The sequence below is a fragment of the Hakea prostrata genome, chromosome 4, assembly GCF_041222555.1.
Source record: "Hakea prostrata isolate BN-2017 chromosome 4, UWA_Hpros_2, whole genome shotgun sequence".
In the NCBI taxonomy this organism is placed as follows: domain Eukaryota; kingdom Viridiplantae; phylum Streptophyta; class Magnoliopsida; order Proteales; family Proteaceae; genus Hakea; species Hakea prostrata.
In genome coordinates this window covers 10,951,981-10,976,127 of record NC_142603.1, presented here as the reverse complement: position 1 = coordinate 10,976,127, position 24,147 = coordinate 10,951,981, and the positions used below count along the sequence as shown (strand labels likewise).

Sequence of the window (24,147 nt, the reverse complement as noted above, 5' to 3'; positions counted from 1 at the left end):
AATATTAGGAACTAGCCCAAGCAAGACTGGATCTCAACAGATTTTTATTATGTCCGTTTATGAGATGGAAATTGACTATCCATTTTTTTATAGATGAGTGACATTTGTTCATAGGTTAGATTTAAGGATTGAAAATGAAAATAAAATAAATTTATTCGTATCTTTCAATTTAACCTCTAACCTTTAAATTTAAGTTTGAACTCTGTTGCTCATTCATAAAAATGCCAGAAATTTCTACCAAAAAAAAAAAAATGTCAGAAATATATAGGGTGAAAATCCAGTGCTCGGCTAAGGCGAACCAGTGTCTAATTCCAATCAACTTGGCCAAAGGACTCGAATGAGCATTTTAAGGGAAGAATTTTTGATATCCACTTTTGACTAGTCAATGACTCTCCTTTTTCTTGTTTGTTAAAAAAAAGTGATTCTAATCGGACGTTTCGAACATTAAGGAATATTGGTCACAAACCGATTCCAATCTGACGTTCAAAAGGCCATCTCACGGATGTTGCATTTGGTAATTCCAACGAAAAAGTTCGACGTTTTCAGTCTGTTCCGGACGCCGTTGCAAACTCTCGATCTCGCGATCTGAAAAAAGGTTGCTTGAAGAGGTGGGGAAGCGGCCTTGCAGATCAACAGAGCACACGAGTTACTGAAGATTTTTTCCCCCATTTTATGTCTCTTTCCAATTGATCGAAACCATCCATGCTTCGACCTAACTTCAGTATCTTTTCAGTCGAACTTACTGCCTAGTCTGAGCTATTCAAAGTAATTTCTTTCTTGATTCCCAATTCATTTTTAGGGAATTGACGTTTTTTTTTTGGGTCCGTCCTGTAGAGCTGAATTTCTTCATTTGATGATCGGGCAAACGTTTGCTCTTTCAATTTTTTGTTTGTTTGGGGGGGGGGGGGGGGGGCGGTTTGCTGATAATCTATTGAAAGAGTTTTTTCTGTATGATGTGACTTTGAACTTTGTTGCAGGAAGAGAGATGTCAAGAATCCATATTGGTGGGAAAGTGGTGGAATCGGTTGACTTGCTGAAGAAGAGACACTGGCCATGGCGTTTAGATGTGTGGCCGTTTGCCATTCTTTATGCTGCTTGGCTTCTTACCGTCGTTCCTAGCATAGATTTCGGGGACGCTGTGATAGTTTTTGGTGGACTTGTCGCTGTTCATATCTTGGTGTTGCTTTTCACGGCTTGGTCGGTGGATTTTAGATGTTTTGTCCAGTTCAGTAAGGTATGCTGTCGGTTAGGTTTCTCTGGTACCATTTTCTTTTGTGCTTGCAATCTTGCATAGTTACATATAGTGTATGAAATGTGCACTTGGTGTCTGGTCCCCTTGGCTTTTCATTGTACTGAGTGATATATAGGGAAGGAAAAGTATATAGTCCTAACTATCATGTAAATATGAGTATGACCAATTCAGGAGCTTGCAGGAGCGACTAGGGGTGTACTCTGCAATCAATTTAAAATGTATACTGAATAACGTCTGATTCGTGAAACAAAAGGAGTGATAGTGGTGCAATACTATATCTAAGTGTGCTACTCAGTTAATGTGTTCATGGGGGTGAAAGAATAAACGAGTTAGCACTTATTAATCTTTGAGGGAAAAAGTATTTCCAAGTACCCTCTAAAAATCTGCTTAAGATACACACTTTTTGCACCATGCTGAAGATGTCTGGGGATTGGTCTGAGTGCTATGCATTTTTGTATCTTTCAGCTTTTCATGTATTGATTGACATTCAGGCTTCCATAGTCTAGTATTTTTCAAGAGCTTTACTTTGACATTTTCCAACTCCAATTTGGCTGAAACTTGATGTTATATGGAATCACTTCTTCACAAGACTTGGGCCCCATCTGATCTGCCTTGTGGCAGAGTTTCTGACAATCTAAACGATAAAGCTAGTCATACTTGCACATTTAGTGGTATCAGTTCTCACAGCTTGGGAGAAGTGGCTTACCTTTAACCCAAGAAGGGAGCAAGAAAATGGATGTAGCTGTATATCTTATTTTAGAGGCTTTATGGGTAATGATTACCGAGATGTTTGCGGATCTTTTGCTGGGAAATGGCAGAAGTTTGATGTTTGCATTTTGCAGGATAGGGTGTCTATCCACTGCAAGACGAGTGAAACATGGCACAGGGTCCATGTAAACGAAGCTCTTGTCTTTTAACTTATTATGAGTTTATGTAGACTAAAGAAGTTCGTTTTGGATTTAGTAAGCAAAAGAATGAAAGACCTAAGTCTCATTCCTTGTCATATTGACTTGTAAAAAGTCCCATTTTGTTTATCGTGTGAAACTTGTGAGTGACTTTCATTCTTCTTATGATGTAGTATCGATTGTCAACACTTCTTAGGATTATAGGATTTGCTTTAGACATTGGTCAAGGAACACAATGGATCAGGATAAACTGGTATATCATCCCTGCTGGGGCTCTAATGAATTAACTGCTCCCAGACCTCTTGGTTTAGGGTCAAGTTTGGTGCTTGGTAAACTATAGGCGCTGCATAGGTTGTTCTTTAAAAAGTTGTGGATACCTTGCATAATCAAAACTATGTGGAAACCAAAAACTGTTGACCCTTCCATGAATGGTAGTTGTAAAAAGTTCAAGCTGCCGGGGATATTGCCCAGTTTTGAGTCTTGCAAATGGCACTTTGTGTAAAGTACCCCAAAAGCTTAGGAGTGCCTCCAAACTCTCCCCTCCCAGGACCCTCTGTTTGCTGACCAGCTGTGGGTGATGGCCCATTTGTAGACAAGGGGAATAGTTCCTTGGGCAAATTAAACCATAAAAGTATCATATCATCCCCAGTCAAATAAAAAATTTCATGCTTTCAGCTATATCCACATTCTGTCCAAGTATTCCCTTTAACTTCTTTTGTCCTGTGGCTGGTATATATCACCCGTAAGGTTTGGTTATTTATTCATTTATCCCTTTAAAAATGGTCTTTCTCTGGGTATTGATCTATACTGCCAGTAGTTCTTGTGAGCGTGCAAACTGAAAGAAAGAACCCCCCGGTGATCATGCTTTCGAGCAAGTTTAAAGTATCGGTATCGAGTATCGTATCGGTTAGGTAATTTTAAGAGACGTATCGTCCTGTATCGAGTATTGTATCGCTCTAGTTAATGTATTTTAGTGTAATTTAATAGAGAGATGTATCGAGATGTATCGTATCGGTTGGGTCAAATATGGATACGTATTGGCTAGTATCGTATGGTATCATGGGATACTTTAACCTTGCTTTCGAGGACTGGTTTTCCCCGACGTTGGAGTAGCCACGGGTGACTGGATTAATTAGTTCATTTTATCTGTTTTCATCTAGATTTGTCCTTGTCTGGCACTCCAGTCTGTTCCATTTCATTTGATTGTCTCATTGAATGAATTGGGGTGTCGATGGACTTGGGATATGCTTATTACCATCCTCTGTAAATGGATAGCCTGCAAATTTTTTACACAATTTATTCCACCAATTTGATGATGTGGTTGTTTCCTGAATTGATTGTACAGGTGAAAAATATTCGCCAAGCAGATGCATGCAAAGTAACTCCATCAAAGTTCTCTGGTTCTAAGGAAGTTGTTCCACTTCATTTTCGTAGAACAGTAAGTCTGCTTTTTCCATTTTTGAAATCTTGATTTTCATGTTTCCGATTATTGCATCTGTGGTGTTTTTTTTCGGTTATTGGTAGAATGTTTGTTTTTGCTGATTGTTAACATTGCTTATGGTGAAGATTAGCGTCATTTTGCTGACATTTTAATTGGGAGGACCTTTGGTCTTGTCTAATATATTTTGAAAGTGTCTCTAGATATAATGATCTTAACATATCCTTCACCCTGAAGAATTGACAGCATAAGAAGTGTTGTATTTGATAAAGATGGGGAAAATAATGTTTGCCTTTTATTTTGTTTTGTTTTGTTTTGGGGGTGGGGGGTGTTAAGGGCTACATTGCCAATGTCTTTCAAAATTAACCTTCAGTTTATACACTCAATTGCCCCACGTACTCACAAAATGAGAAGACATCATTAAATGCAAGAGATGTAGGGCAAACAAATTATTGGCTGCAACTAAGAGCCAGTTGCAGAGCCTAAAATAAGGACTTGTGATGTTGTGGCTAGGTCAAATTAGTGAATGACACTCTTGCTTTTCATCTTATGGTTCTTCCTGCCTTTTTCTTTTTGATACTGAAAGTTGGATATAGTTCGTCTTACTTTACCAGCTTAAGTTTCTACCTTGATATAGTTTCAGTAGTTATAGTTTTCACGATTTCATTTTGATGATACTGGTTCTCAGTTCATTTCTTAGCTGGTTAAATTAATCTGCTCTTGCTCTGGGCAGTTGACACATTTGTCATCAACTCCGTCGGATGCAGAGGAAATATATTTTGATTTCAGAAAGCAATGCTTCATTTTTTCGAAGGAGACGGAGACCTTTTGCAAGCTTCATTATCCTTCAAAAGAAACATTTGGATATTACCTCAAAAGTACGGGCTACGGGTCAGAAGCTAAAGCAACTGCAGCCACTGAGAAGTGGGGTCGGAATGTGTATGCTGTCTTTCCACTGTTTGTTTTTTCAGTTTCTAATCTCAGTCAATTGTTGATTATTTTTTGACATACTAGGTTCTTTATTTTTCCTGATAGGTGGAAATTTCTGAAACTACTTTAATTCATTTTTGAGGTCTCCCTAACTCCTTGATTCCATTTGGCTGAATAATAATTCATCGCTAATGGAAGAACGAATATGAAAGGCAAAACCCACCTTCACATAAGGGGAGAATCCCAGGAGTTTATAGTGAGCCTATTTCAGAAGAGGGGGGGGGGGGGACAACGTGTTGACCAGGAGACCAAGAAACTTGAGAATTGACTACAGAGATGGAGTTCCATTTCTGCTGAAAGGATCTAGACTTCGAGGTCCACCTCCTGAGCTAAGTTTCCCACTTAACTGCAACAGGATTTTCCTGCAGATGCTATGTCACCCAGATCTGTTCTGGCTCTGGAAGGCAGACCTTTCTTCTCGTAGGCCAACATTTAGCCAAGAAGCCATTACAACCCACAGAAGAAAAGGGGCATCGAAAATATCCACATCTCTAAAGGCTTTCCAGCATTGGCAGCATTGCGGTGGGCAAGAATCCGATAGCAGATGATAAAAGACTGCATAGGGAGGTAGATAGTGGAAGCTTCTGAAAAGATTGCTTAGGGACGTAGCCAGTGAAAACCTCTGAAAAGACTGCATAGGGAGGAACCAGTGAAAACCTCCAACAGTGAACTTGTGGTGAGGGATGTGTTGTGGCTTTTGAACCAGACCAAATTCTGTCAGAATTTAATGCTACTTCAAGCCTAATAAGATCCCGAGGCAACTGGGAACTAAAGAGACCCTATAGAGAAGCAGAACAGGTAAAAAGTGTCACCACCCTCAGTAGGTCTTCTATTGATGTTTGGCAAGAAACTCCAGATGGTATTCAATAGGAGGGAAGTGCTATTTTTTTTGTTGGGAGGGGGTTGGGTGTGGGGTGACCTGAGCCTCAGGATCTTCCTTCTGAACCAAGAATCATTAGGTGGAGAAGTAGCAATCCAAATGGATTCATTGCACAGGGGACATGACTAGACCCACGTAATGTAAACACCTTTCTTGGCCATTAAGTTCCAAATCAGCTCAACAGTTCTAGCATTATTGACTTCTTTGATTCTTCTCAAGCCTAGGTTTCATCTTTGAGAAGACAAACAGAGACCCAGCTGACAAGGTGGAGAAATTTGGAAGTATCAGATGGGATGAAGCCTTTTGTAAGGGCGATCCAGGATAGAAAAACCATGATACGCAATCCACCCTTGAGGGGATCAAAGGCAAGTCCTACTTGATGGAAGATGGCTCACGGGGAACCACACTATCTTTCTAAAGCAAAACAATTCAGCCTCACTGACTGGCTGACTCACACTGAAAAGGAGAGTAGGGGTGTGGAGCAGGTAGCATGGAGATCAGTGAGTGTGGAAGAGGTTCAAGCAAGACAAAATGGAAGTGGCTGAAGCGTGTCAGCTTTAGGGAAGATTATGAAACCATTTGATGCAAACCTAGGGCTAGGGTTAGCCTCCAGGACCTTCAAATAAGGTTACAGCAACTAATTAGGGTTTTAGGGTAAACTTAGGGTTTCAGCTAGGGTTGAAATTAGGACTAGGGCTGCTGGTCTGTGGCCTTAGGGCGCTGTTGTTTTTTTTCTGTAGTCCAGAACTGAACTAAGAAGAAAAGGATGGAAATTGAGAAGTTTCTGAATTTTCTGGAAATTTCAAAATTTCTGCAACTACTCAACGAAGAAGGTGGAATTGCAGAAAATTTCAAACTCAGAAAATAAAGCTGCTTTGGGGAAACTGAAGTTAGGAATGAAGACTAGGGGTTTCTGCGATTCCAGTGATAGTGGAAGTGTGGGGTTTAGGGCTGGGAATTAGGAATTCCTACTCAGGCTAGGACTGAGGGGCGTGGGGAAGAAGAAGATGAAGAGGAAGCTTGCGGACACTAAGGGGAAGGTCTAGGGTCCAAGGGAAAGTGAGGGGAAGGGGCAGGAATGATTTGCAATTGGGGGGGTGGTGTTTACAAGGTCTGAAACTGAGGGGGAAGGGATGGGAAGGCCGCGGACAGAGCTGGAGAAGATTAGGGTTAGGAATGGGGTCTCTTGCTTACTTGTAATTGTAGACTTTCTGAGAATTCTGTGCTAAATGCTTGAATCAGTGAATGAAGCCTTGAAGGGTGAAGAATATCCAGCCGCAGGGTGTCCCTTAGGATCCGTGATCCCTCAACTCAATTCTCAATTCTCAAAACTCAACTTTATTCAATATTTAAGACTGCCAAAATACATAGAGGACAAGGCTATTTGTAGCCACTCAATACCCAACTAGACTGAACTACCCCTTCCTAATTTGAAACAAACTCCAAATAAGTTTCCTTTAAGGAAACATCTCTCTCCTAATTGAAAACAACTCAAGATAAGACTCCTTATAGGAAATAAGTCTTTCCTAATTTAAAACACCCAACAAGATTCTTGCCAATCAGGAATTTCAAACCAAAAAGGAAACAAAGAATTACCACAACTACTCAACCTTTCAAACCAAAAAGGAAACAAAGACATACCACAACTACTCAACCATTAAGACTCTAAATTAGGAAATAAAACTATTATTAGACTGGACTTGGTCACCATTAATATTCGATCAAGGGGTATGAAATGACAATCCACCCTTGGATGGATTCAGCCCCTGGTTCACAGGTGGGCTTGGGCCCTCTTTGGGGCTGGCTGGGGCTGGATGCATCACATTGGTGAAGGCCAAATGGGAGATCTTATGAGATTACATCTGGACATAGGGTTGATGAGAAGCTGCCCATGCTTAGGTTGGATTGATCTGGAAAAGCTTCATTAGATAAATTGGTTAGGGGTTGGGATAGCCATGGAGAATGGCAACAGAGGAAGAGGAGAACCCGACAGGACTACAATGACCAAAACTGAAAAGCTGGCTCAAGAATTGCAATGGTAAACCCAGCTGATGGAGATGGAAGGAAAGGACATATTATACAAGACACTGATGAAGTTCCAGGATTAGAAATCAAAGGCTTTGTGAAGGTCAGGGCAGCAGGGGATTGGATTTTCTGGCCAAACCTCTGAAAGCTTGGAGCAGAGGAGAATGATGTAACTGAGGGACCTGCCATGATATAAAGCTCCTTGGTTTGCAAGAATTTTGACAATAAATTTGTACAAAAGTTTGTGAAGTTGATTGGAAAGGAAGTTGGATAAGAAAGAGAACCTTCTTTCTTGTGATGAGGTGTAGAAAGGTTTGGTTGGTGCCTGTAATCTATAGAAGAAACTCTGCAGGGTAAAAATGAGGTCTAGTTTGATGGCATTGCAGGTGGAGGAGAAGAAACTCTGTTAGAACTTAGAACCATCTGGACCAGGGTAGCTGTTTACTTTGAGGGAGAGAACAGCAAAGAGGTCTTTATCAGAGGGGATAGCTTGGAGAAGAAGGAACGCAGAGGAAGGGATAAATTAGTTCAGGAGACTGTCAGGGCTGGAAAAGAGGTGAGGGATTGTTAAAAACAGTGATGAAGAAAGTGAAATGCAGAATCTTGATGCCTCTAACTGTGAAAGTAAGCAGCCTAGGGTACTACCAGCAGCGTTAGAAGTTTGGCAGCAGGGGCATTTTGGTAATTTGACAGTCCCACTCGCGTCCACCTGGACCTAATTGAGGCGTTTGAAGAGTCCAAATGATGTAAACCCTAAATCTAGGCTTAGTCTTTAGGATTAATTCAGTAAATCTCGAGTTTTATAACCCTGCAGTTAGGTGTAGCGTTGATTTGAATTTGTTTTAGGGTATAGGAATGGGGTGTATAGGTTCGGGTTTGACTTAAGGTCTAGGTTTTAATGAATTCCAGATCTGAACCTTGCTGTACAGTAAAAGTCAGAACTGAACTTTAATTTTAAGGTTTAGGAAAATTGGGGTTTATTAAGAATTAGGGTTTTCAGGGAGGGGGTTAACTAAGGCTAGGGTTAAAGTCGAAGGTAAAGGAAGGGTAGGGAATAATGATTCTAAAATGAAATAGGTTTTGGATGAAGGGCTTGAGAGATACAAGTGAAAGAGGGTTTGGTGATGAAGATGAAGTGTAGGATAATCTAGGGTTTTGGGTGAAGGAAATGAGGCTGAAGTCAGGTTGAAGGTGAGGGGAGGGGAGGGGTGTTTGAATGAAGTCGGTGAGGGGTTTGGAAGATCTAAGGCTTTGGATTAGGGATGAAGGTAGGGGAATCTAGGGTTAGAAAATTAGGAAAACTATGCTGCTGCAAGGTGGAGTGAAACAGCCACAGGCTGGCAGAGGGGAGGAATGGGGCTGCGATGGGGTAGGTTTTAGAGAGATTAGGGTCAGGGTTTTTTTTGGGTGAGGGTTTCTGCCCCAGGTAAGGACGGAGGGGAAAAGGTGTTGCGAAGGATAAAGAAGAAGAATAGAAGATAAGGTTGGGGTGGGGGATGTTGCACTTTCTTGTAGGAGAGGAGGGAGGTTGAGAACCTGAAAATTTGCAGCAATTTAGAACACTATAGACTCCCTTCCTCAGGGAACCCATGACTCCAATATTGACCTTCAAAAGTCAAGTCTGTCCTTGCAAGCTAGGGGCTTTATTTGTAGCCTTATACTAGGGGACTCAAATACCTATTGGACCTAGGGCTCATGTTCTAACAAGGATTCTGACTTAACTCATCTTAGGATAATTCAAATTACAAGACATGAGAAGGACTAGACTCCTTGTAGAACTTGAACTATGACTAAGGGGAATCCCTCTTTAATTGGGACTCCAAAACTGACTAGGAATCTTCAATAAATTAAGCAAATCAAAACCAAACTCGAAACAAAAGTAGAGTTGGAATCCTACTAACATACTAGGTCCAACTAACCCTAATTGGACTCACTTTATGCACAATTTCTTGTAGGGCTGTAGTGCTGGACTACCACTCTAGGCTTTGTTTTGGCCTTCAGTCTGGCTCTGGATTTGGTTCACATCAACTCTCCTCCGCTTGAGAACATTCATCCTTGATGAGTGGGTGAGCTTCCTTTGGATCTCACATGGTTCTGGATTGATGCCTTGTTAGATCGCAATGATCAGCCTTTAGGTTCTTTGGGTGGGATCATCGGGAGTTGCTGATTAATGTTTGAGTCCTTTTGGTTTGTCTAAAGGGCTTGTTTCTTCTTGGCTTCCTTAGGTATATTGAGGAGCAGGGCTGCAGGAGCACGATTTTTTGGCCTTTGTGCTCAAACTCACATGTTCTCTTTGTAGCTTGTCGGTGATAGTGACGAAGTTGTCCAACAACCATGCCCTCCCAAGAATTCTGTTGGAAGTGAGGAACTATGTTGCACTAGATTTTGTCAGAGTAGGAGTATGGACTTATTATTACTAGCCAACTTGAGATTACCTTGAGTGTGGCACCATTTAGGAGGGATACCTTGTTCGTTTGGGAGTGCTTTTCAGTCTTGAGTCTTGCTCTCTTGACGGAGCCCTTTGACACTGCTTCCGTTGTCCTTGATGGTTGATCTAGAAGCCCTGCTCTGAGTTTGGTGTGGAAAATGCTGCTCCTTAATCTTCTCCTTCAGGCCCTGTCACTAAGATTTTGGAATTTGGACCATGTTCAGGTGAGGATTGTGGTTTGCGTACTCTTCCTTGTACTCAAACTCTTCTAGCTTTGTTTTTAGTAAAGGTAAAGTACCTCCTCTTCAGGAACCTTTGACACAAATTCCGCTTATTTGAGGACACCGGTCTCGGCAAAGTGTCCTTTCTCATGACAAGTATGACAATCCTATATACAATAGGTGTGAAGGTGATGAAAGACTGCCCCTAGAGGTAGACCCTATTGTACACCACTCGCACTATAAGACATCATTGGATCCTACTTTAATAGAGGACCAAAGGAGAGGTGGAGATCATCACAAGGTTAAGATCGAGCTCAAAGAGTTCAATAATTCTCTTGATCTCTAAGAATACGATGACTGGAGCATTGTTGAAGATCTCGCGAGATCTTCCTGAGATCTCGCTTTTGTGAGGTCTCGAGACGAGATCTGAGGTGAGTCTCATGAAATATAAAATCTCGACCATGATCTCGGTTCGACCCGAGATCTTGGCCAACCCATTGTTTTAAATCCCTTTTTTTAGAGCGAGACAGGTTGCGATCTCGACTTGTCTCACCCTCTTTGGCTTCTTCTTTGCCTCCCAACTTGCTGAGACCATGCAAAACTTATTTTTTGTTAGATTGACTCCGGATCTTGACCTGTAGCAAGGTTTAGCACATCTACATCTAGAAAGGAAGATCAAACATGGCGTTTGAATGAGTTCTTCAACAAAGGCCACAACAACTATTCATGGGCCCAAGCCCAAACTGTGAAGGAAATCATGAGGTCCAAAATGATATAAGATCGGGGGAAGGTCGTAGGTGACAAAATGTGAAACATGAGCCATACCCAGCACATCTGTTATGAACTTATGATTTATATTGAACTTATAATGGTTGTATTATTGTATTCTCGAGAGTTGAGAATGTGATGCTTTATTGTACTCATATGGATGGAATTCTATTAGTATTTAAGTTATTTGTAGTATCTTATCACTTACTTTTCATTTATATGTCGTAATTGTTTTATATTTCATGTTTTATAACCTTCATGTTCAATCCTGCAGCATCTCAGGGTTGTTTTCTCACAAAATTGAGGCTACTAGTGCTTAGAAGGCCTAGAATAGGCTAAATACTAAAATTTTGAGCCCAACCTAACGCTTAAAACCTTCGAGATGGGCCTTCGAGTTCACTTGAGTTGGTCCGGGAAAAATACAAGATCTAAAGCAAGATCTCACTTTTTCTCAAAGGTGATATTGCCCTCAAGAGCGAGATCTTGAACCTTGGATTGGAGGGCTGCGCTGGATGACTACTTTGATTGGTATAACTTTTTTTTGATGGAAATAAAATAAAATTCATTAAAAGAAAGACAAAATAGTACCAACAACAATCCTGATCATCCTGAGTCTTTGATTGGTGTGACTTGTCAGAAGATAGAAAGATGAGATTAGCTGAACCAAATTAGTAGGTGCTGTCCGAGATTGGTGGAACACAGCTGAAAGGGAACTGTACTATGAAGGCAGAGAACTTACAACATGGAATCAGATGAGAAGGGAATTGACTGAAAGGTGCCTACCCAAGTACTACAGAACCAGGTTACAAGAGTAGTTCCATACCCTGAAGCAAGGTAATATGTCTGTTGCTGATTTTATCCAACAGTTTGACTCCCTAGCATTTAAAATAGGGACTTGGGAGAGTAAACTTCAGAATATGACCCAATACAAGTTTGGCTTAAAATATGAGATCCAAATGGTACTTGGAGTGACAGATGTATATGACATTAGGGACTTATTTGTTTAGGCCTTGTAAGCAGAAAACTTGCCGTCCCAGAGGAGATACAACAATCAGAATCTTGACTTTCCACCAAGCTCTAAACCCTTCATACTAGCCATCACCTCTATAGTTCCCCCATGAGGTGTCAATCCTCCTAGGGCAGGCTACAAGGGAAGAGGCTCCACCCACAACTGCAGTGTTGGAGAATGTTACTGCAGTCATGAGAAGGGCCACTTTTCTAGGGAGTGCCCTCATAGTAGGGGAGTTGCTGTCCTTGATGTCAATCAATAAGATCTTGAAGGAGGAGTCATTTGCTACCCACTAGAAGCAGACCTAAAAACTTCTATGATGAAGAGTACTTGGACCAAGAGCCTCACATGAATGTAGTGTCCAAAATTTTTGTAGCAGAAGCAGACTAGAAGACTGTAGAAGGAGCTGCATTTTCTACCCCGGACTCAAGGTAGGTGAACATCTAACCCCAGTAATAGTGGAAAGTGGCAATAGTGTAAGTGTGATGTTTGAGGGTTTTGTCCAAAAAGCTGGTCTCAAGACTGAAAAAATCCTCAGCCCTACAAAGTTTCCCTCAATAGTGCCAGACTAGTGGTTTCTTTGTGATGTCTAGTACCCAGCAGCCTACACTCGTACTCTAAAGAGATTTGGTGTGATGTTGTTCGCATGAGGTCATCAAATATTATTCTCAGGAGGCCATGGTTGTGTGATAATGATGTCACCATCATGGGTAGGGAGAATAAATGTTAATTTGACAGAAGGGTCAGAAATTTGTACTCCTACCCCTAAATCTGCCAGAAGAAATCCAGAACAGGCATGTCCTTAGGACAAACCAGAGAAGTTCAACAAAGTGGTGCTAAATAAGGCGGTTGAAAAGCGCCTTACCGCCTAGGTGGACACTTTGACGACCATGCTATAGAGCATCAGTTGCGACTGGCTCAACCTAAGCTCCCTATTGAAGACTCAATTGAGTTAGTTCTCAATGACATGCATAAGACTGCTCATAAACGGTTAGGATACCATCCCTTTCTTGTTATGTGGAAGGGCAAACCTAGGAGTGAGAGCAGTGGTCCATGCTGATGATTTCTAGAGGACTGATCCTGAATTGTATTAGAAGTATATGACCTTCACCCATTCATAGGAGATGAATGTTTTCAAGAGGGAGAGAGCTGATGTATGTCCCCACAACCATGCGAAGAAGACTCTTAAGGCCTGCAAGAATAACTAGGCTTGCTTCCCAGCAGCCTAGGGCACTATCAGCTGCATTAGAAGTGTAATTCAACAACGGTGGTATTTTGGTAATTGGCAGTCCCACCCGAGCCCAGCAGGGCCTAATTGTAATTATGCGTTTGTTGAGTCCAAATCTGTTTTTAAAGTCAGTATAGGATGAGATAAGTAGAAGTTCTATTTAAAATAGAAGTCCAATTTAGATTCTGCTTTTGATGTGTAAATATTAAAAAATTATTAGTGGTGGGCCTAGTCATAAATATTAACAAAAGTATTGAACAAGACTGTTTTGATGAATAAAATTATTGAATAGAGTTGTTTCAGCAGAGATCAAGGATCAAGTGAGGTCCTTGGGTTTCAAGTAGAAGGAATTCTCCTTTGGCAGCACTGTTTGCCTACACTTCCCCATCCCCATCACAGGCTTCTAGACTTGGTAAGTAACAAGCCTAGACTGATTCTCCCTCTTATCCTCCATGCTAACTTACTGTTTCTTCTCCCCTTACCCTGCGGCCTTCCTTTTCTTTCCCTTTGAAACCTAATTTCCATATCTCCCTGACCCTCTATCAGAATTCCCCACCCTTCTAGATCCATATTCCCCCCACTCCAATCACTACTTGATCCCAATATTGTTCCTGTCCCCCCCTCACAACTGCTAAAAACCTTGATCTCCTATAATCACCAAACCTAACGCTAGTCTGAAATCTAAAAATAAGAATAAAACAGTTCATATTTCTTCAACCCTAGATCAAAACCCTAAATCAGACCTGAAACTCCATCTGAGAAGCCCTACAAACCCTAACACCCTGAGCTGAAGGTTTAGTTGACCCAAATTTGACTGTTCATCTATTTGATCTTGGTTTCTTGGCCCTCACCTTACTGAGGCTACATCAGTTAGAGTCACTATGATCCAACCACCAACTAGATTTTTACAGAAGAAGCTCTTACCTTGAGCCACTAAGGAAAGGAGCTCTACTGCTCTAGGGAGGCTGACTTCTCCTTGATAGTAGGGCTGTTCTTATTTTACCTGGGGATTTGAAATACCTCCTCTTGATTATATTTCTCCTGAGATTGAAAAAAAAAAGAGGGGGGGGGAAGGAAAAGAAAAAAAGAAAGGCAATCTCTCTTTTCAGAGTTATCTACCTCTATTAATCTACTAATAAATCGTTTCATGGCAGTTCCATCTGTTGCTTTAATGTGAAAGACTAGATCAGCCCGTTCTGCAAAGTAACTCCGTCTTTCACTGAGAGTTAGAATTTGACAATGGATTTGATTCAGCGATTTGGACCATAGGGACATGTCGAGAATGTTGAAGGGAAATGTAACTGAATGTCGGTGAGTTTAGTCTGCAGTTGAGACAGAAGAGGAAATGTTTTGAAGGAGGAGAAATTATAAGCTTTGAGGGCATGTTTGACATTCTGGAGATTCCTGGAGAAGGAGATGATAGCGAAGGAATGAGCCTGGAGTAAATTATCCTAAGCCACTCTTATCATAAAGATTAGAGAGGAAATCTGGATAGATCCTAAAACCTGGATTGTAATGTCCTTAGTATTTGTTATGATGTTGCTTTTACTTTTTACTACTTGAGCTTTCTCTGGATGTGTATTTATCATGACCCATCGGACCTCTCTTCTTGGGCGGGGTGGAACTGTTATTCTGAGCTAGAACAGTTATACCAGATCCATGTACGGTCATTGGCAAATGCATGTCTTATGCACCCTTCTTCAACTATGAATTTGGTTTCCAGCTTCCGTTAGTTGGATATTCCAAAGTTTGTGCATGACCTCTCTGAATGAGAGTTTATCAGAGTACAGGGCAACAGGCTGACAAGAACGGACTGTCTATGAACTGGAGGAGATAGACAACAGCATTCCCCCCCTCTCTTCTTGTGGCTGTTCCCTTCACCTTTTTCTCTTTATTTGTTTTTTAATTTATTTGTAGCTTGTAAAATCCGAAAATTATTTTGCCTCTGCACTCGACTTTCATCTTTTCTATTTCCATTTTTAGTTATCAATAAGAAGTCCTATGCTGCATAATTCTTTCTTGGACGGATATTTTCAGATCTTTCATTTATAAATGTGAGAACTCTTTGATGGCTAGTATTTCTGTCACTTACTACCCCTTCTTTGGTATTGCAGATTTGAATATCCACAGCCCACGTTCAAGAAGTTAATGAAGGAGCACTGCATGGAACCTTTTTTTGTCTTTCAGGTTTGTCATTAGCTAAAGCTTCTTAAAAACCCCCGCCCACTCAAAAAAGACAGAAGGAAAAAAAAAGTGGACAAAGAAGAAGAAGACGGACTGACCGATTTACCAACTTGGGTCTGACTGCTATTTGTGTTTCCTAACAATTTAAAATGAACTGCACTGAAATTCAGTGCCTGAGCCCTGAAAAATGTAATATGATAATATCAATGGCTACTTGACTCGGACTGAGATGCACGATGAACAGATTTGCTCTTAGGTGGCAAACCGGGAACAGGTTGAGGTCTGGTTTGTAGAACTTGCTTTTTTACACCTGTCCAATCCAGACCTAGTCCAAAACTAGATTTGTAGGAGGGAGCTCATTTGTCCATGTCGGACCTAGTTTCTATCTGAGTTGCTGTGTTCAACCTAACTTTTCTTCCTTGAATATCATGTTTTTGTATAAAGTTAGATACATTAAGAAAATATTGATACTAATTACTAAGTATTATTGTGAAGACTTGAACTCATCTCCAACCATATGGGCATCAAGGTTTTGCCAGCCAAGTTATCAATTTACCCATCATTTTCCAACTTTTAACAAAGCTTTATGTCATTTGATTTTTATCTTAAACATTTCAAGTTTGGACACACCAGGTTGACTTGTGCAGTTGTGCTAGTTAAACTTTGATCTGACATGTTTTTACATTTCTTACCTGAATCGAGTTTTATCTTGGTTAGCATAAATTGCTGCAGTAAGGCTGTGCAGGAAATTAAACACCCCCCCCCCCAAAGGGGCGTGGGGACTGCTTGTGTGGAATGCTTCTGCACTGGCTTGGTCCTTTTTATTTACCAAAAAAAGGGGGTTGTCCTTTTTAGACAGATGTAGCAGCCCTGGTTAAGATTTTACGTCTACTATCTGCTTTAGTCCTTATGTTCCATATGAATGTTATCCGGTCCTCTTACCCTAATGTTAGTGAAATGTTCTGGCCAATGTGCTGTTCCGACCCTTGACTACCATGCCAAGATGCTCTTGACATGGTCCAGTTTTAAATGCATCTGTTTTTTTCTTCACCACTCACTTCTCTTTGTGCTTATTTATTTATTTATTTCTTGCTAACACTAGTGTTGGAACAATTTGACATTTGTAGGTTTTTTGTGTGGGTCTCTGGTGTTTAGATGAATATTGGTATTATAGTTTGTTTACCTTGTTCATGCTATTCCTGTTTGAGTCTACAATGGCAAAAGCTCGGTTGAAGACATTGACTGAGCTTAGGCGTGTGAGAGTGGATGCACAGACCCTAATGGTGCATCGCTGTGGAAGGTTTGCCATCTGAACCCCATTACTACTGTGTCATGTTCTTTTAATCTAATCTTGCTATTCACTTTTGGGTGTAGGTGGGTGGAGCTCCCTGGGACAGAACTTCTTCCTGGAGATGTTGTCTCAATTGGGCGCTCTTCTGGTCAGGATGGTGAAGATAAATCTGTCCCAGCAGACATGCTCATATTATCTGGAAGTGCAATTGTGAATGAAGCTATCCTAACAGGAGAGTCTACTCCTCAGTGGAAGGTGATTCTCTATTTCAATTTGCTCATCTACTTGTCTATCACTTTTGGACATGGTTTTTACTTTTATTTTTAGATTTTTGTGTATGAGGAATTTTATGCACATACCTAGCTCAACCAGTCCCATCACCCCCATCCCCTCCCCCCCCAAATGAAGGGAAAGTTATAAAAAAATAAAAAATAAAAAAATTTAGAAAGTTTTTTAGGTGATTAATTTTAGAGAAGAGGTTTCTAAGTGGTCCATCTAGTAGGAGTTTTCTATGTGGCGATATCTATCATGTGGCAACTCTGATGAGGTCCTAAATTTGTGGACTGGTATACCTTAAGGTCAAGTTTTAGCCAGGTAGGGTTTGTCAAGTCACATGATTGTACAGAGGGTGCATGGAATCTAGAAGGTTAATGGCATACATGAGAAGGTTGGCACATGGAATATGAGACAGTTAATGGATATACATGAGAAGGTATGGATATATAATGTATGATTGCATACATTTATGAAATTTGACGTGTAGCTAGTCAAGATGGTTATATCAAATGGCTGATGAGTTAGATCAAAGGTCCAAGTGTTGCTGTAGAAACAAGCACCAAAACCAGTCACCAAGGTTGTGGCATTCAATTGCTTTAAGAGGTGTCCTGGTCTCATGGTGGTGGTATGTTTCTGTTGTTTCAATGAGCATCTGATAAATCCAAAGCATGATGAAGAGATGGGACCAAATTGAAACTTTAATTTAAAAAAGGTTACCCTGTCACATGAACTGTACCATGAGTTGCAATAGTGATTTGGGTGCTGATATGGACTCTTGGTGTGAGGATGAGCTGCCGGATGTTTGTGGAATAATACACTATAATCTAATATTAGTTTACTTTAGGGGCGGGCCTCGGAGCAATGGGCGGTGGACCACGTTGTAGGCTTGTAGCCAGCCTCTCAGCAAAAGCCACCCCCCGCCTTTGGTGGGTACTATGCTTTTCCAAAAGCCTTAGGAACCTTGTTCGGCCCTCCCATTAATTTACTTTCTGTATTCATTAGGTTCCTGTCTTTGAGAGACTTTATTTATTAAAATCTTAGGCCAAGCTATAAATTGGCCCCATCAGTTCTACTAAAATTAAAACTTGATTAATGGGTTTTCTACTGCAATTGTTTGGTCTGAGAAATACTTGTTTCACCAGGTGAGATAGCTGCAATGAGAGGCTGTAGGCTGAGATACCCTACTATCTCTTCTTGAGAATGATTCTCAGAATGGGCTCTGTATTCAGATTTTCTAGAAATTGTTAAGTGTTAAGACCCAATCTTCTACACTTCACTCACAGCACCCACACCTCAAATTACACTTCATTCACAACACAAAACACTCACATATGCACACAGCAATCAAATAGCAAAGCAGAACTTAATGGAAACTGTAGGGAACTATTTTCATCAATTCAGCAACTGTAACTACTATTTCATTCAGTTCAGATTTCAGCCTAAATTCATTATGTAACGTTCACCAAACTGGAATACATTCATCTATCCACTGTTGCCTGAGAGTTCCCCGTCCCCTGCAAGCTCAGCTTGCCATTTTTCTTCTTACTTCTTGCCTACCCCTCTCTTCTTCCCCTCCCCTCCATATACCCACAAAAGACTAAGTCTTTCCACATGGACCACTTTCTCCTGCCAAATTCCAGGTGTGCTTGGTTGTTGTTGCTCCCAGTAGACTTCATCCACCTGTCCCTTTCTGTCACTTTTAGTTGATCCTGGCCCCTTGAGCTGGAATTGAACCCCTTGCTCCCTTCTATTCTTGTGGGTGTACACACCTTAAGTTATTAGGGGCCTATCAGAAATCATTTCCGGCATCATGTGTTTCTTTTTCCTGATTCGAATTTGCAGGCAACTGTTTCTCTTTCTAACTCGCTATCCATTCTAGAAACTATTCATAAGAAAGAGTGATAAAACTTTTCAGGCTGGATACCAGTGACCTCATTAGTAATCACTGGGGATGTGAGCAAGGAAGAAAATTCGACCGAAATAGGAATTTCGACCTTGCAAAAGGCCGAAATTTCGACGTTTCGGTCGAAATTTCGATCGAAACTGGACACTTTTTGTGAAAATTGGAACTTCAATTTCAGGCCTCATATGGACTCAAAATGATTTGGATTCTTGTATACTACCTATTTCAAGCATAATAAACACAATGGAACTAGTATTTTGTAAAAAACAAAACTATTGAAAATTTATCATTCAAGTATACTAACAAATGACTGGTTCCGACAAGTGCAAACTGTATTGCATACATGCATAGAATCAAAAACATACATGAATTGTTTGGTAGAATGGTTACATATACAACAAGTCAACAAAATAAAATGACCGACTAGATCAAGTGATGGTGTCTCAAATATATTAAGCTAAAGCCTATATATCATATATACATAAAATAAAAATACATAATTTTAGAAAATAATTATTAAAATAAAAAAATGAAAAAATGGTAGCAAATAATAAAAAGATAAGTTTAACAAAACACAATTATAGATCATAGTCCTAGGCTAAACATATATTAATTTCAAGGCAATACAAGATCATTTAAGGCATAAACAAAACAAAAATAAAAAAGGGGAAGTTTGGAACTGTTGGGTGTGGCTCATGCTTCATATTCTAGTGTTGCTGGAGTTTCCTTTGTAGCTGTTGTGGCTTAGGAGGTGTTTGGAGGCAAAAAATGAGCAAAAGTGGTGTTTGAAGGCAAAGGAGTAGTGAAAATTAGGTGAAAATGGGATAGAAATCAACAAAAGCTAAGGAAAAACAAGTTGGAATGCTGATATGTCGAAATTTTGGTCGAAATGGTCGAAATTTCGGTCGAAATGGTCGATACGAAACGATATGGATACATTTCGTGCCTACTACTACATTTCGTTTCGATTTGGATTTTTGCAGGCATTTCGGTCGAAATTTCGACCATTTCGATCGAATTTTCTTCCATGGATGTGAGAATGGATTGTGTGGCCTATGTTGAATTTGAAAAGATGAAAGGAGCGAGTTGTTACGTGGTTCTTAGCCAATGTAGAAGCATGAAGAGGAAGGGAAAAGCCTCGTATCACGAGACTATATATGACACATTTTATTGTGTCCCCACAAGATGAGGATATTGGTCTTCCCCTGATTTTCATGGGTTTTACTGTTTTATATAGTATTTCATGTCTCACTTTCATGGATTGTGTTTACAAAATTTATCTTAGGCTGCGTTTGTTTGCTAGAATAAAAGTGGGGTGGGAAAATTCTTGAAAAAAGTGTAGATTTCTTACTTTTCCCTTTAAATCCCAAAATTGTAGATTGTTTGGTTGCTTGGGGTGGGAAAGTGACAGATAAGCTTCTTTGAATCAAGGAAACTTGTTTGGTGATGTGGCAGCCCAACTTTCCCACCCCACAAATTTGGTGGGATTTTGTGGAAAATTTTGGAAAAGTAAAAAGTGGGACCCACCACCATCACTTTTCCACAAAACCCTTTCCTTTCCTTTCCTTCTCCCTCACCCCACTATACATGGGGCCCACATGTTTTTTTTTTTCCCCCCACTCCTTTTTCCCACCTCACCTTTCCAAACAAACGCAGCCTTATGGATTATTGGATAATCCATATTTTTCTTCATATTCTACTTGGAACAGAATGTGGATCCTTATGAATGTTTATAATGGACGGGAACTAGTGTCATCAGAAATAATTGGGAAAAGACCTAATGATGATGACACTTGCTTTCCATAATGCAGACCGTTTCAATGAAAACACTTCTATAAAAAAAAAGTTTAGGTCTCTTCAATCATAGGGAGAGAATCAAATTGAAATTTGGTATTGGGTGAAATCAACAATTCTGTAGATATCTATGGGTCTGGTCAGTACAGGAAAATCAACTGAAATTGGTGATAAGGATGGAAGGTAAGGACAAAAGAGATACAAATTGATGATAAGAAATAGAAGTTTAAGTAGCTGCAGATGAACTCTTTGGTCCTCACAGTTGTCCACTTACCTGTCGAAGATTTGGCAACTACTGCTGCCCTCGCTTACTTAGGCAGTCTGTCACTTTCCTGTAGGGTTAGTTTTGGGTGGTTAAAACTTGTCTATTATGTAATTTGTGCCATTCAAAAGGTTTTTATTTATTAATCCTATGAGAGCAAGTCTGTACAGTTCTGAGTTGTATCAGGATGTTACGACTTACTTATTGAAGGGGTGGTAGTCTGTAATGGGATTTTTATTTCTAGATGCATAGTTCTTTTAAGCAGGGTAATCCTCTCTCTCAGGGATCTATACATATCATTAGATTAAAGAAAGGAAAGGTATCTATAGATATATACCAACCATTAAATTAGAATGAGATTGTCAAGGTGTCTACTTGGTAAGTTTTTTCTTATACATGCATTATAAAGGCTAAAATGTTGAATACTTTCCTATTTGGCTTTGCAAGGATATTCTCTCTTGTTTTTTCCCCTGATTTTTTGGGTTTCACAAAGATTGGGTGCTACTTCATTGACTTATTCCAAATTATTGGCGAGTTGCTTGGTTGCTTCAATTAATTCCACCTACCATGCGTGGCTGTCTCGTGTGTTCTGGAATTCCTTCTTCTCCCTACTCATTTTCTATTTTATCAACGTTTAGTTGCAAGGCAGGTTTGCTTTATAAAAAAAATCTGGTTCTACTTATAAATTATAACTAGGTGGAACTGATTGTTTCTTCAGGTCTCAATTGTGGGTAGGGGATTAGAAGAGAAGTTATCAGCTAAGCGAGACAAAAGTCATTTGCTCTTTGGTGGCACAAAGATATTGCAGCATACTCCAGATAAGGTAGTTTGCTTCAACTAGTGGAAGTAACTGAATATCATCACTATTGTTGTTGTTGCTATTGCTATTACATGCAACCTTGTTTCAGCATCCTCAAATTCTCACTAGTTGCTGTTTATTTTTTGGAGTCAGTCCTCTCACCTAAAAACTCCTAATGGAGGATGCTTGGCAATTGTACTGCGAACTGGATTTGAGACTAGCCAAGGCAAACTAATGCGGACAATATTATTTTCTACTGAAAGGGTAAATTATTTCTAATCCAAGAGTTAGTAATTTTGGAAAACAATTCCTTTAATTACACACAATAACATTCTCATCCATTTTTTTTTCAGGTTACTGCTAATAGCTGGGAAAGTGGGTTGTTCATTTTGTTCCTAGTAATATTTGCAATCATTGCTGCTGGTTATGTACTTAAGAAGGTATCTTCATTGCTTTTGGAATTTATCTCATCTCTTGTCTCCATCAAATTTTCTTTTGGAGGGGAAAAACTAACTAGCCTTTGTGAGCTTTCTTTTCATGGCAACATCACATCTTCATATCACTTGGCAGAATTTCAAGCAGAGCAAATAGGTCCATGCGAAGTGTATTTTATGAGGGAATTTAATGAGCTGAAGTTTCACAAAATACAAGATTGCCATTATTATTTTGGTTTCTTGTGGCATTTCTGTAATTTGTGTTGCTTCTGACTTGGTTTTAAGTTACTCGTATTCATTTTGAGCTGAAAGTTAACCAATGAGATGGTTGTTAAGTTCTGTCAGTCATTATATCACTTGAAGTCTTGAACCCACAAATATTTCACTGTTGTAGTTGTGTTGATTTTTTTCCCCTTATTGTAATCATGATCCTTGTGACATGGATTTTCATCTTATTGTCATCATTGTAGTTATCATTGTCATTAGGTAGTGATTCCCTTGTTTAGCAAGGAAGCCATTCCTTGTCCACCTGGAGTGTATCCATAGTGTGGCAGTAGAATTGGCATTTGAAAATTATGGACAATTTCTGAGCCATCATTTTCTACTCATATAGTCATATATCTAGTGCAAGTCTGTTGGGCTTCAACATATGTAAAAATAAAGTTGCAAAGATCTGTCAGTTCTGAATTTTGCTATTAGAAGCAACCCCAGAAGAGTCTCTTACATGGTGAGAATCATGATTTGGACTGGGAATGTAATTAAAGTGAGGTCTAGGATACCCCTTCTATCCCTCTGTTTCTTCAAATAAAAAATTAGCTATCCCAAGAAAACATTGATTGGAAAGTCAACCTCACAGCTGAATATGGGAGTGAAATTTAAAAGTTCAATATGATAGGCCATTAGGCCTTGTGGTTCAGATGAGGCTTTAAATTCGATATGTGGCTACTCCAGTTGTTTAATATCAGTCAGTCCGGTCCTGGGTTAATGTGTTCATCGGAGACCATGTGTCTCTTGATGGCAAGAGCCATGTAAAGGAGATTTGTTCTTACAAAATGCATTGTTTGTATTGTTGTACTGTTTCTTTTTTGCATTCCCACTCATGTTATTTCATGATGTTGGGCTGCTTGTGTTAGTATGCTATTTTTATTTCCCTCCTGCATGATAAATGATTTCATCTTTGATGCAGGGGTTAGAAGATCCGACAAGGAGCAGATACAAGCTTTTCTTGAGTTGTTCCTTGATTATTACCTCTGTCATTCCACCTGAGTTGCCAATGGAGCTATCAATTGCTGTTAATACATCTCTAATTGCATTAGCACGACGTGGGATATTCTGTACCGAACCATTTCGAATTCCCTTCGCTGGGAAGGTCAGTAGTCAGTGGGTTGAATGGTTGATGCCAGTTCTTTTGTGCATTCTACACAATCTGATGCCTTTTGGATATCATTTTCCAGTTCATATGTTATACTTAGCACACCTACACTTCTGTGAAGTGATTATTTCTGCTTCAACTGCCAAAACTTGGATGTGGGAACTGCCAATAAACCATATAATTACGTAATGCTAAGATTCTGAGCTATCTTCTTAGGTCAAGCAGCTGATATCCCAAACAATGAGGAGAGAGACCTGTCCCTTATTTTCTGTTCCCCCTTCCCCTCTCAAAGATGGTTAGGTGTTTGCAGCTTTATAAGAATACAGTGTGTTAAGTAATGAAACTTCCATGTGGCCTTGAAGTTCATCTGGAAGCTATGCATCTTATACTGTGAAGCATCTCTTCTCTGCAGGTTGATATTTGTTGTTTTGACAAGACAGGAACTCTCACATCAGATGACATGGTACGGCTGTTGCAAGGGTGGGCCTGCTTTCTATTCATTTTTTGTCTTTCATATAGCTTATGATTCTGCGTGGGTACCTTTCAGGAGTTCCGTGGAGTAGATGGACTGACAGACACTATGGACTTACAGTCAGATATGACTAATGTGCCTGTTAGAACAGTGGAAATTCTTGCTGCTTGTCATGCCTTGGTGTTTGTTGACTACAAGCTGGTACACTAGAATTTA

At 40.0% G+C, this 24,147-nt stretch overlaps 1 protein-coding gene across 2 annotated transcripts in view; it reads left to right on the top strand.

Annotated features, from left to right (window-relative positions):
- Window positions 1–525: 525 nt before the first annotated feature.
- PDR2 (phosphate deficiency response 2) overlaps window positions 526–24,147 on the top strand; it is a 51,557-nt gene continuing 27,935 nt past the window's right edge. Inside the window, exons 1-13 of one of the 2 annotated variants that reach the window (XM_089152161.1) lie at window positions 526–765; window positions 978–1,234; window positions 3,503–3,595; window positions 4,329–4,534; window positions 15,259–15,331; window positions 16,456–16,628; window positions 16,703–16,874; window positions 21,573–21,677; window positions 21,807–21,917; window positions 22,007–22,093; window positions 23,274–23,456; window positions 23,872–23,922; window positions 24,007–24,132. In XM_089152161.1, the coding sequence (XP_089008287.1) occupies window positions 986–1,234; window positions 3,503–3,595; window positions 4,329–4,534; window positions 15,259–15,331; window positions 16,456–16,628; window positions 16,703–16,874; window positions 21,573–21,677; window positions 21,807–21,917; window positions 22,007–22,093; window positions 23,274–23,456; window positions 23,872–23,922; window positions 24,007–24,132 (1,629 nt within the window). In that variant the 5' untranslated portion in view covers window positions 526–765; window positions 978–985. Of the gene's footprint in view, window positions 766–977; window positions 1,235–3,502; window positions 3,596–4,328; window positions 4,535–15,258; window positions 15,332–16,455; window positions 16,629–16,702; window positions 16,875–21,572; window positions 21,678–21,806; window positions 21,918–22,006; window positions 22,094–23,273; window positions 23,457–23,871; window positions 23,923–24,006; window positions 24,133–24,147 lie in introns of those variants that run through there. The other variant, XM_089152162.1, reaches the window with a different exon arrangement.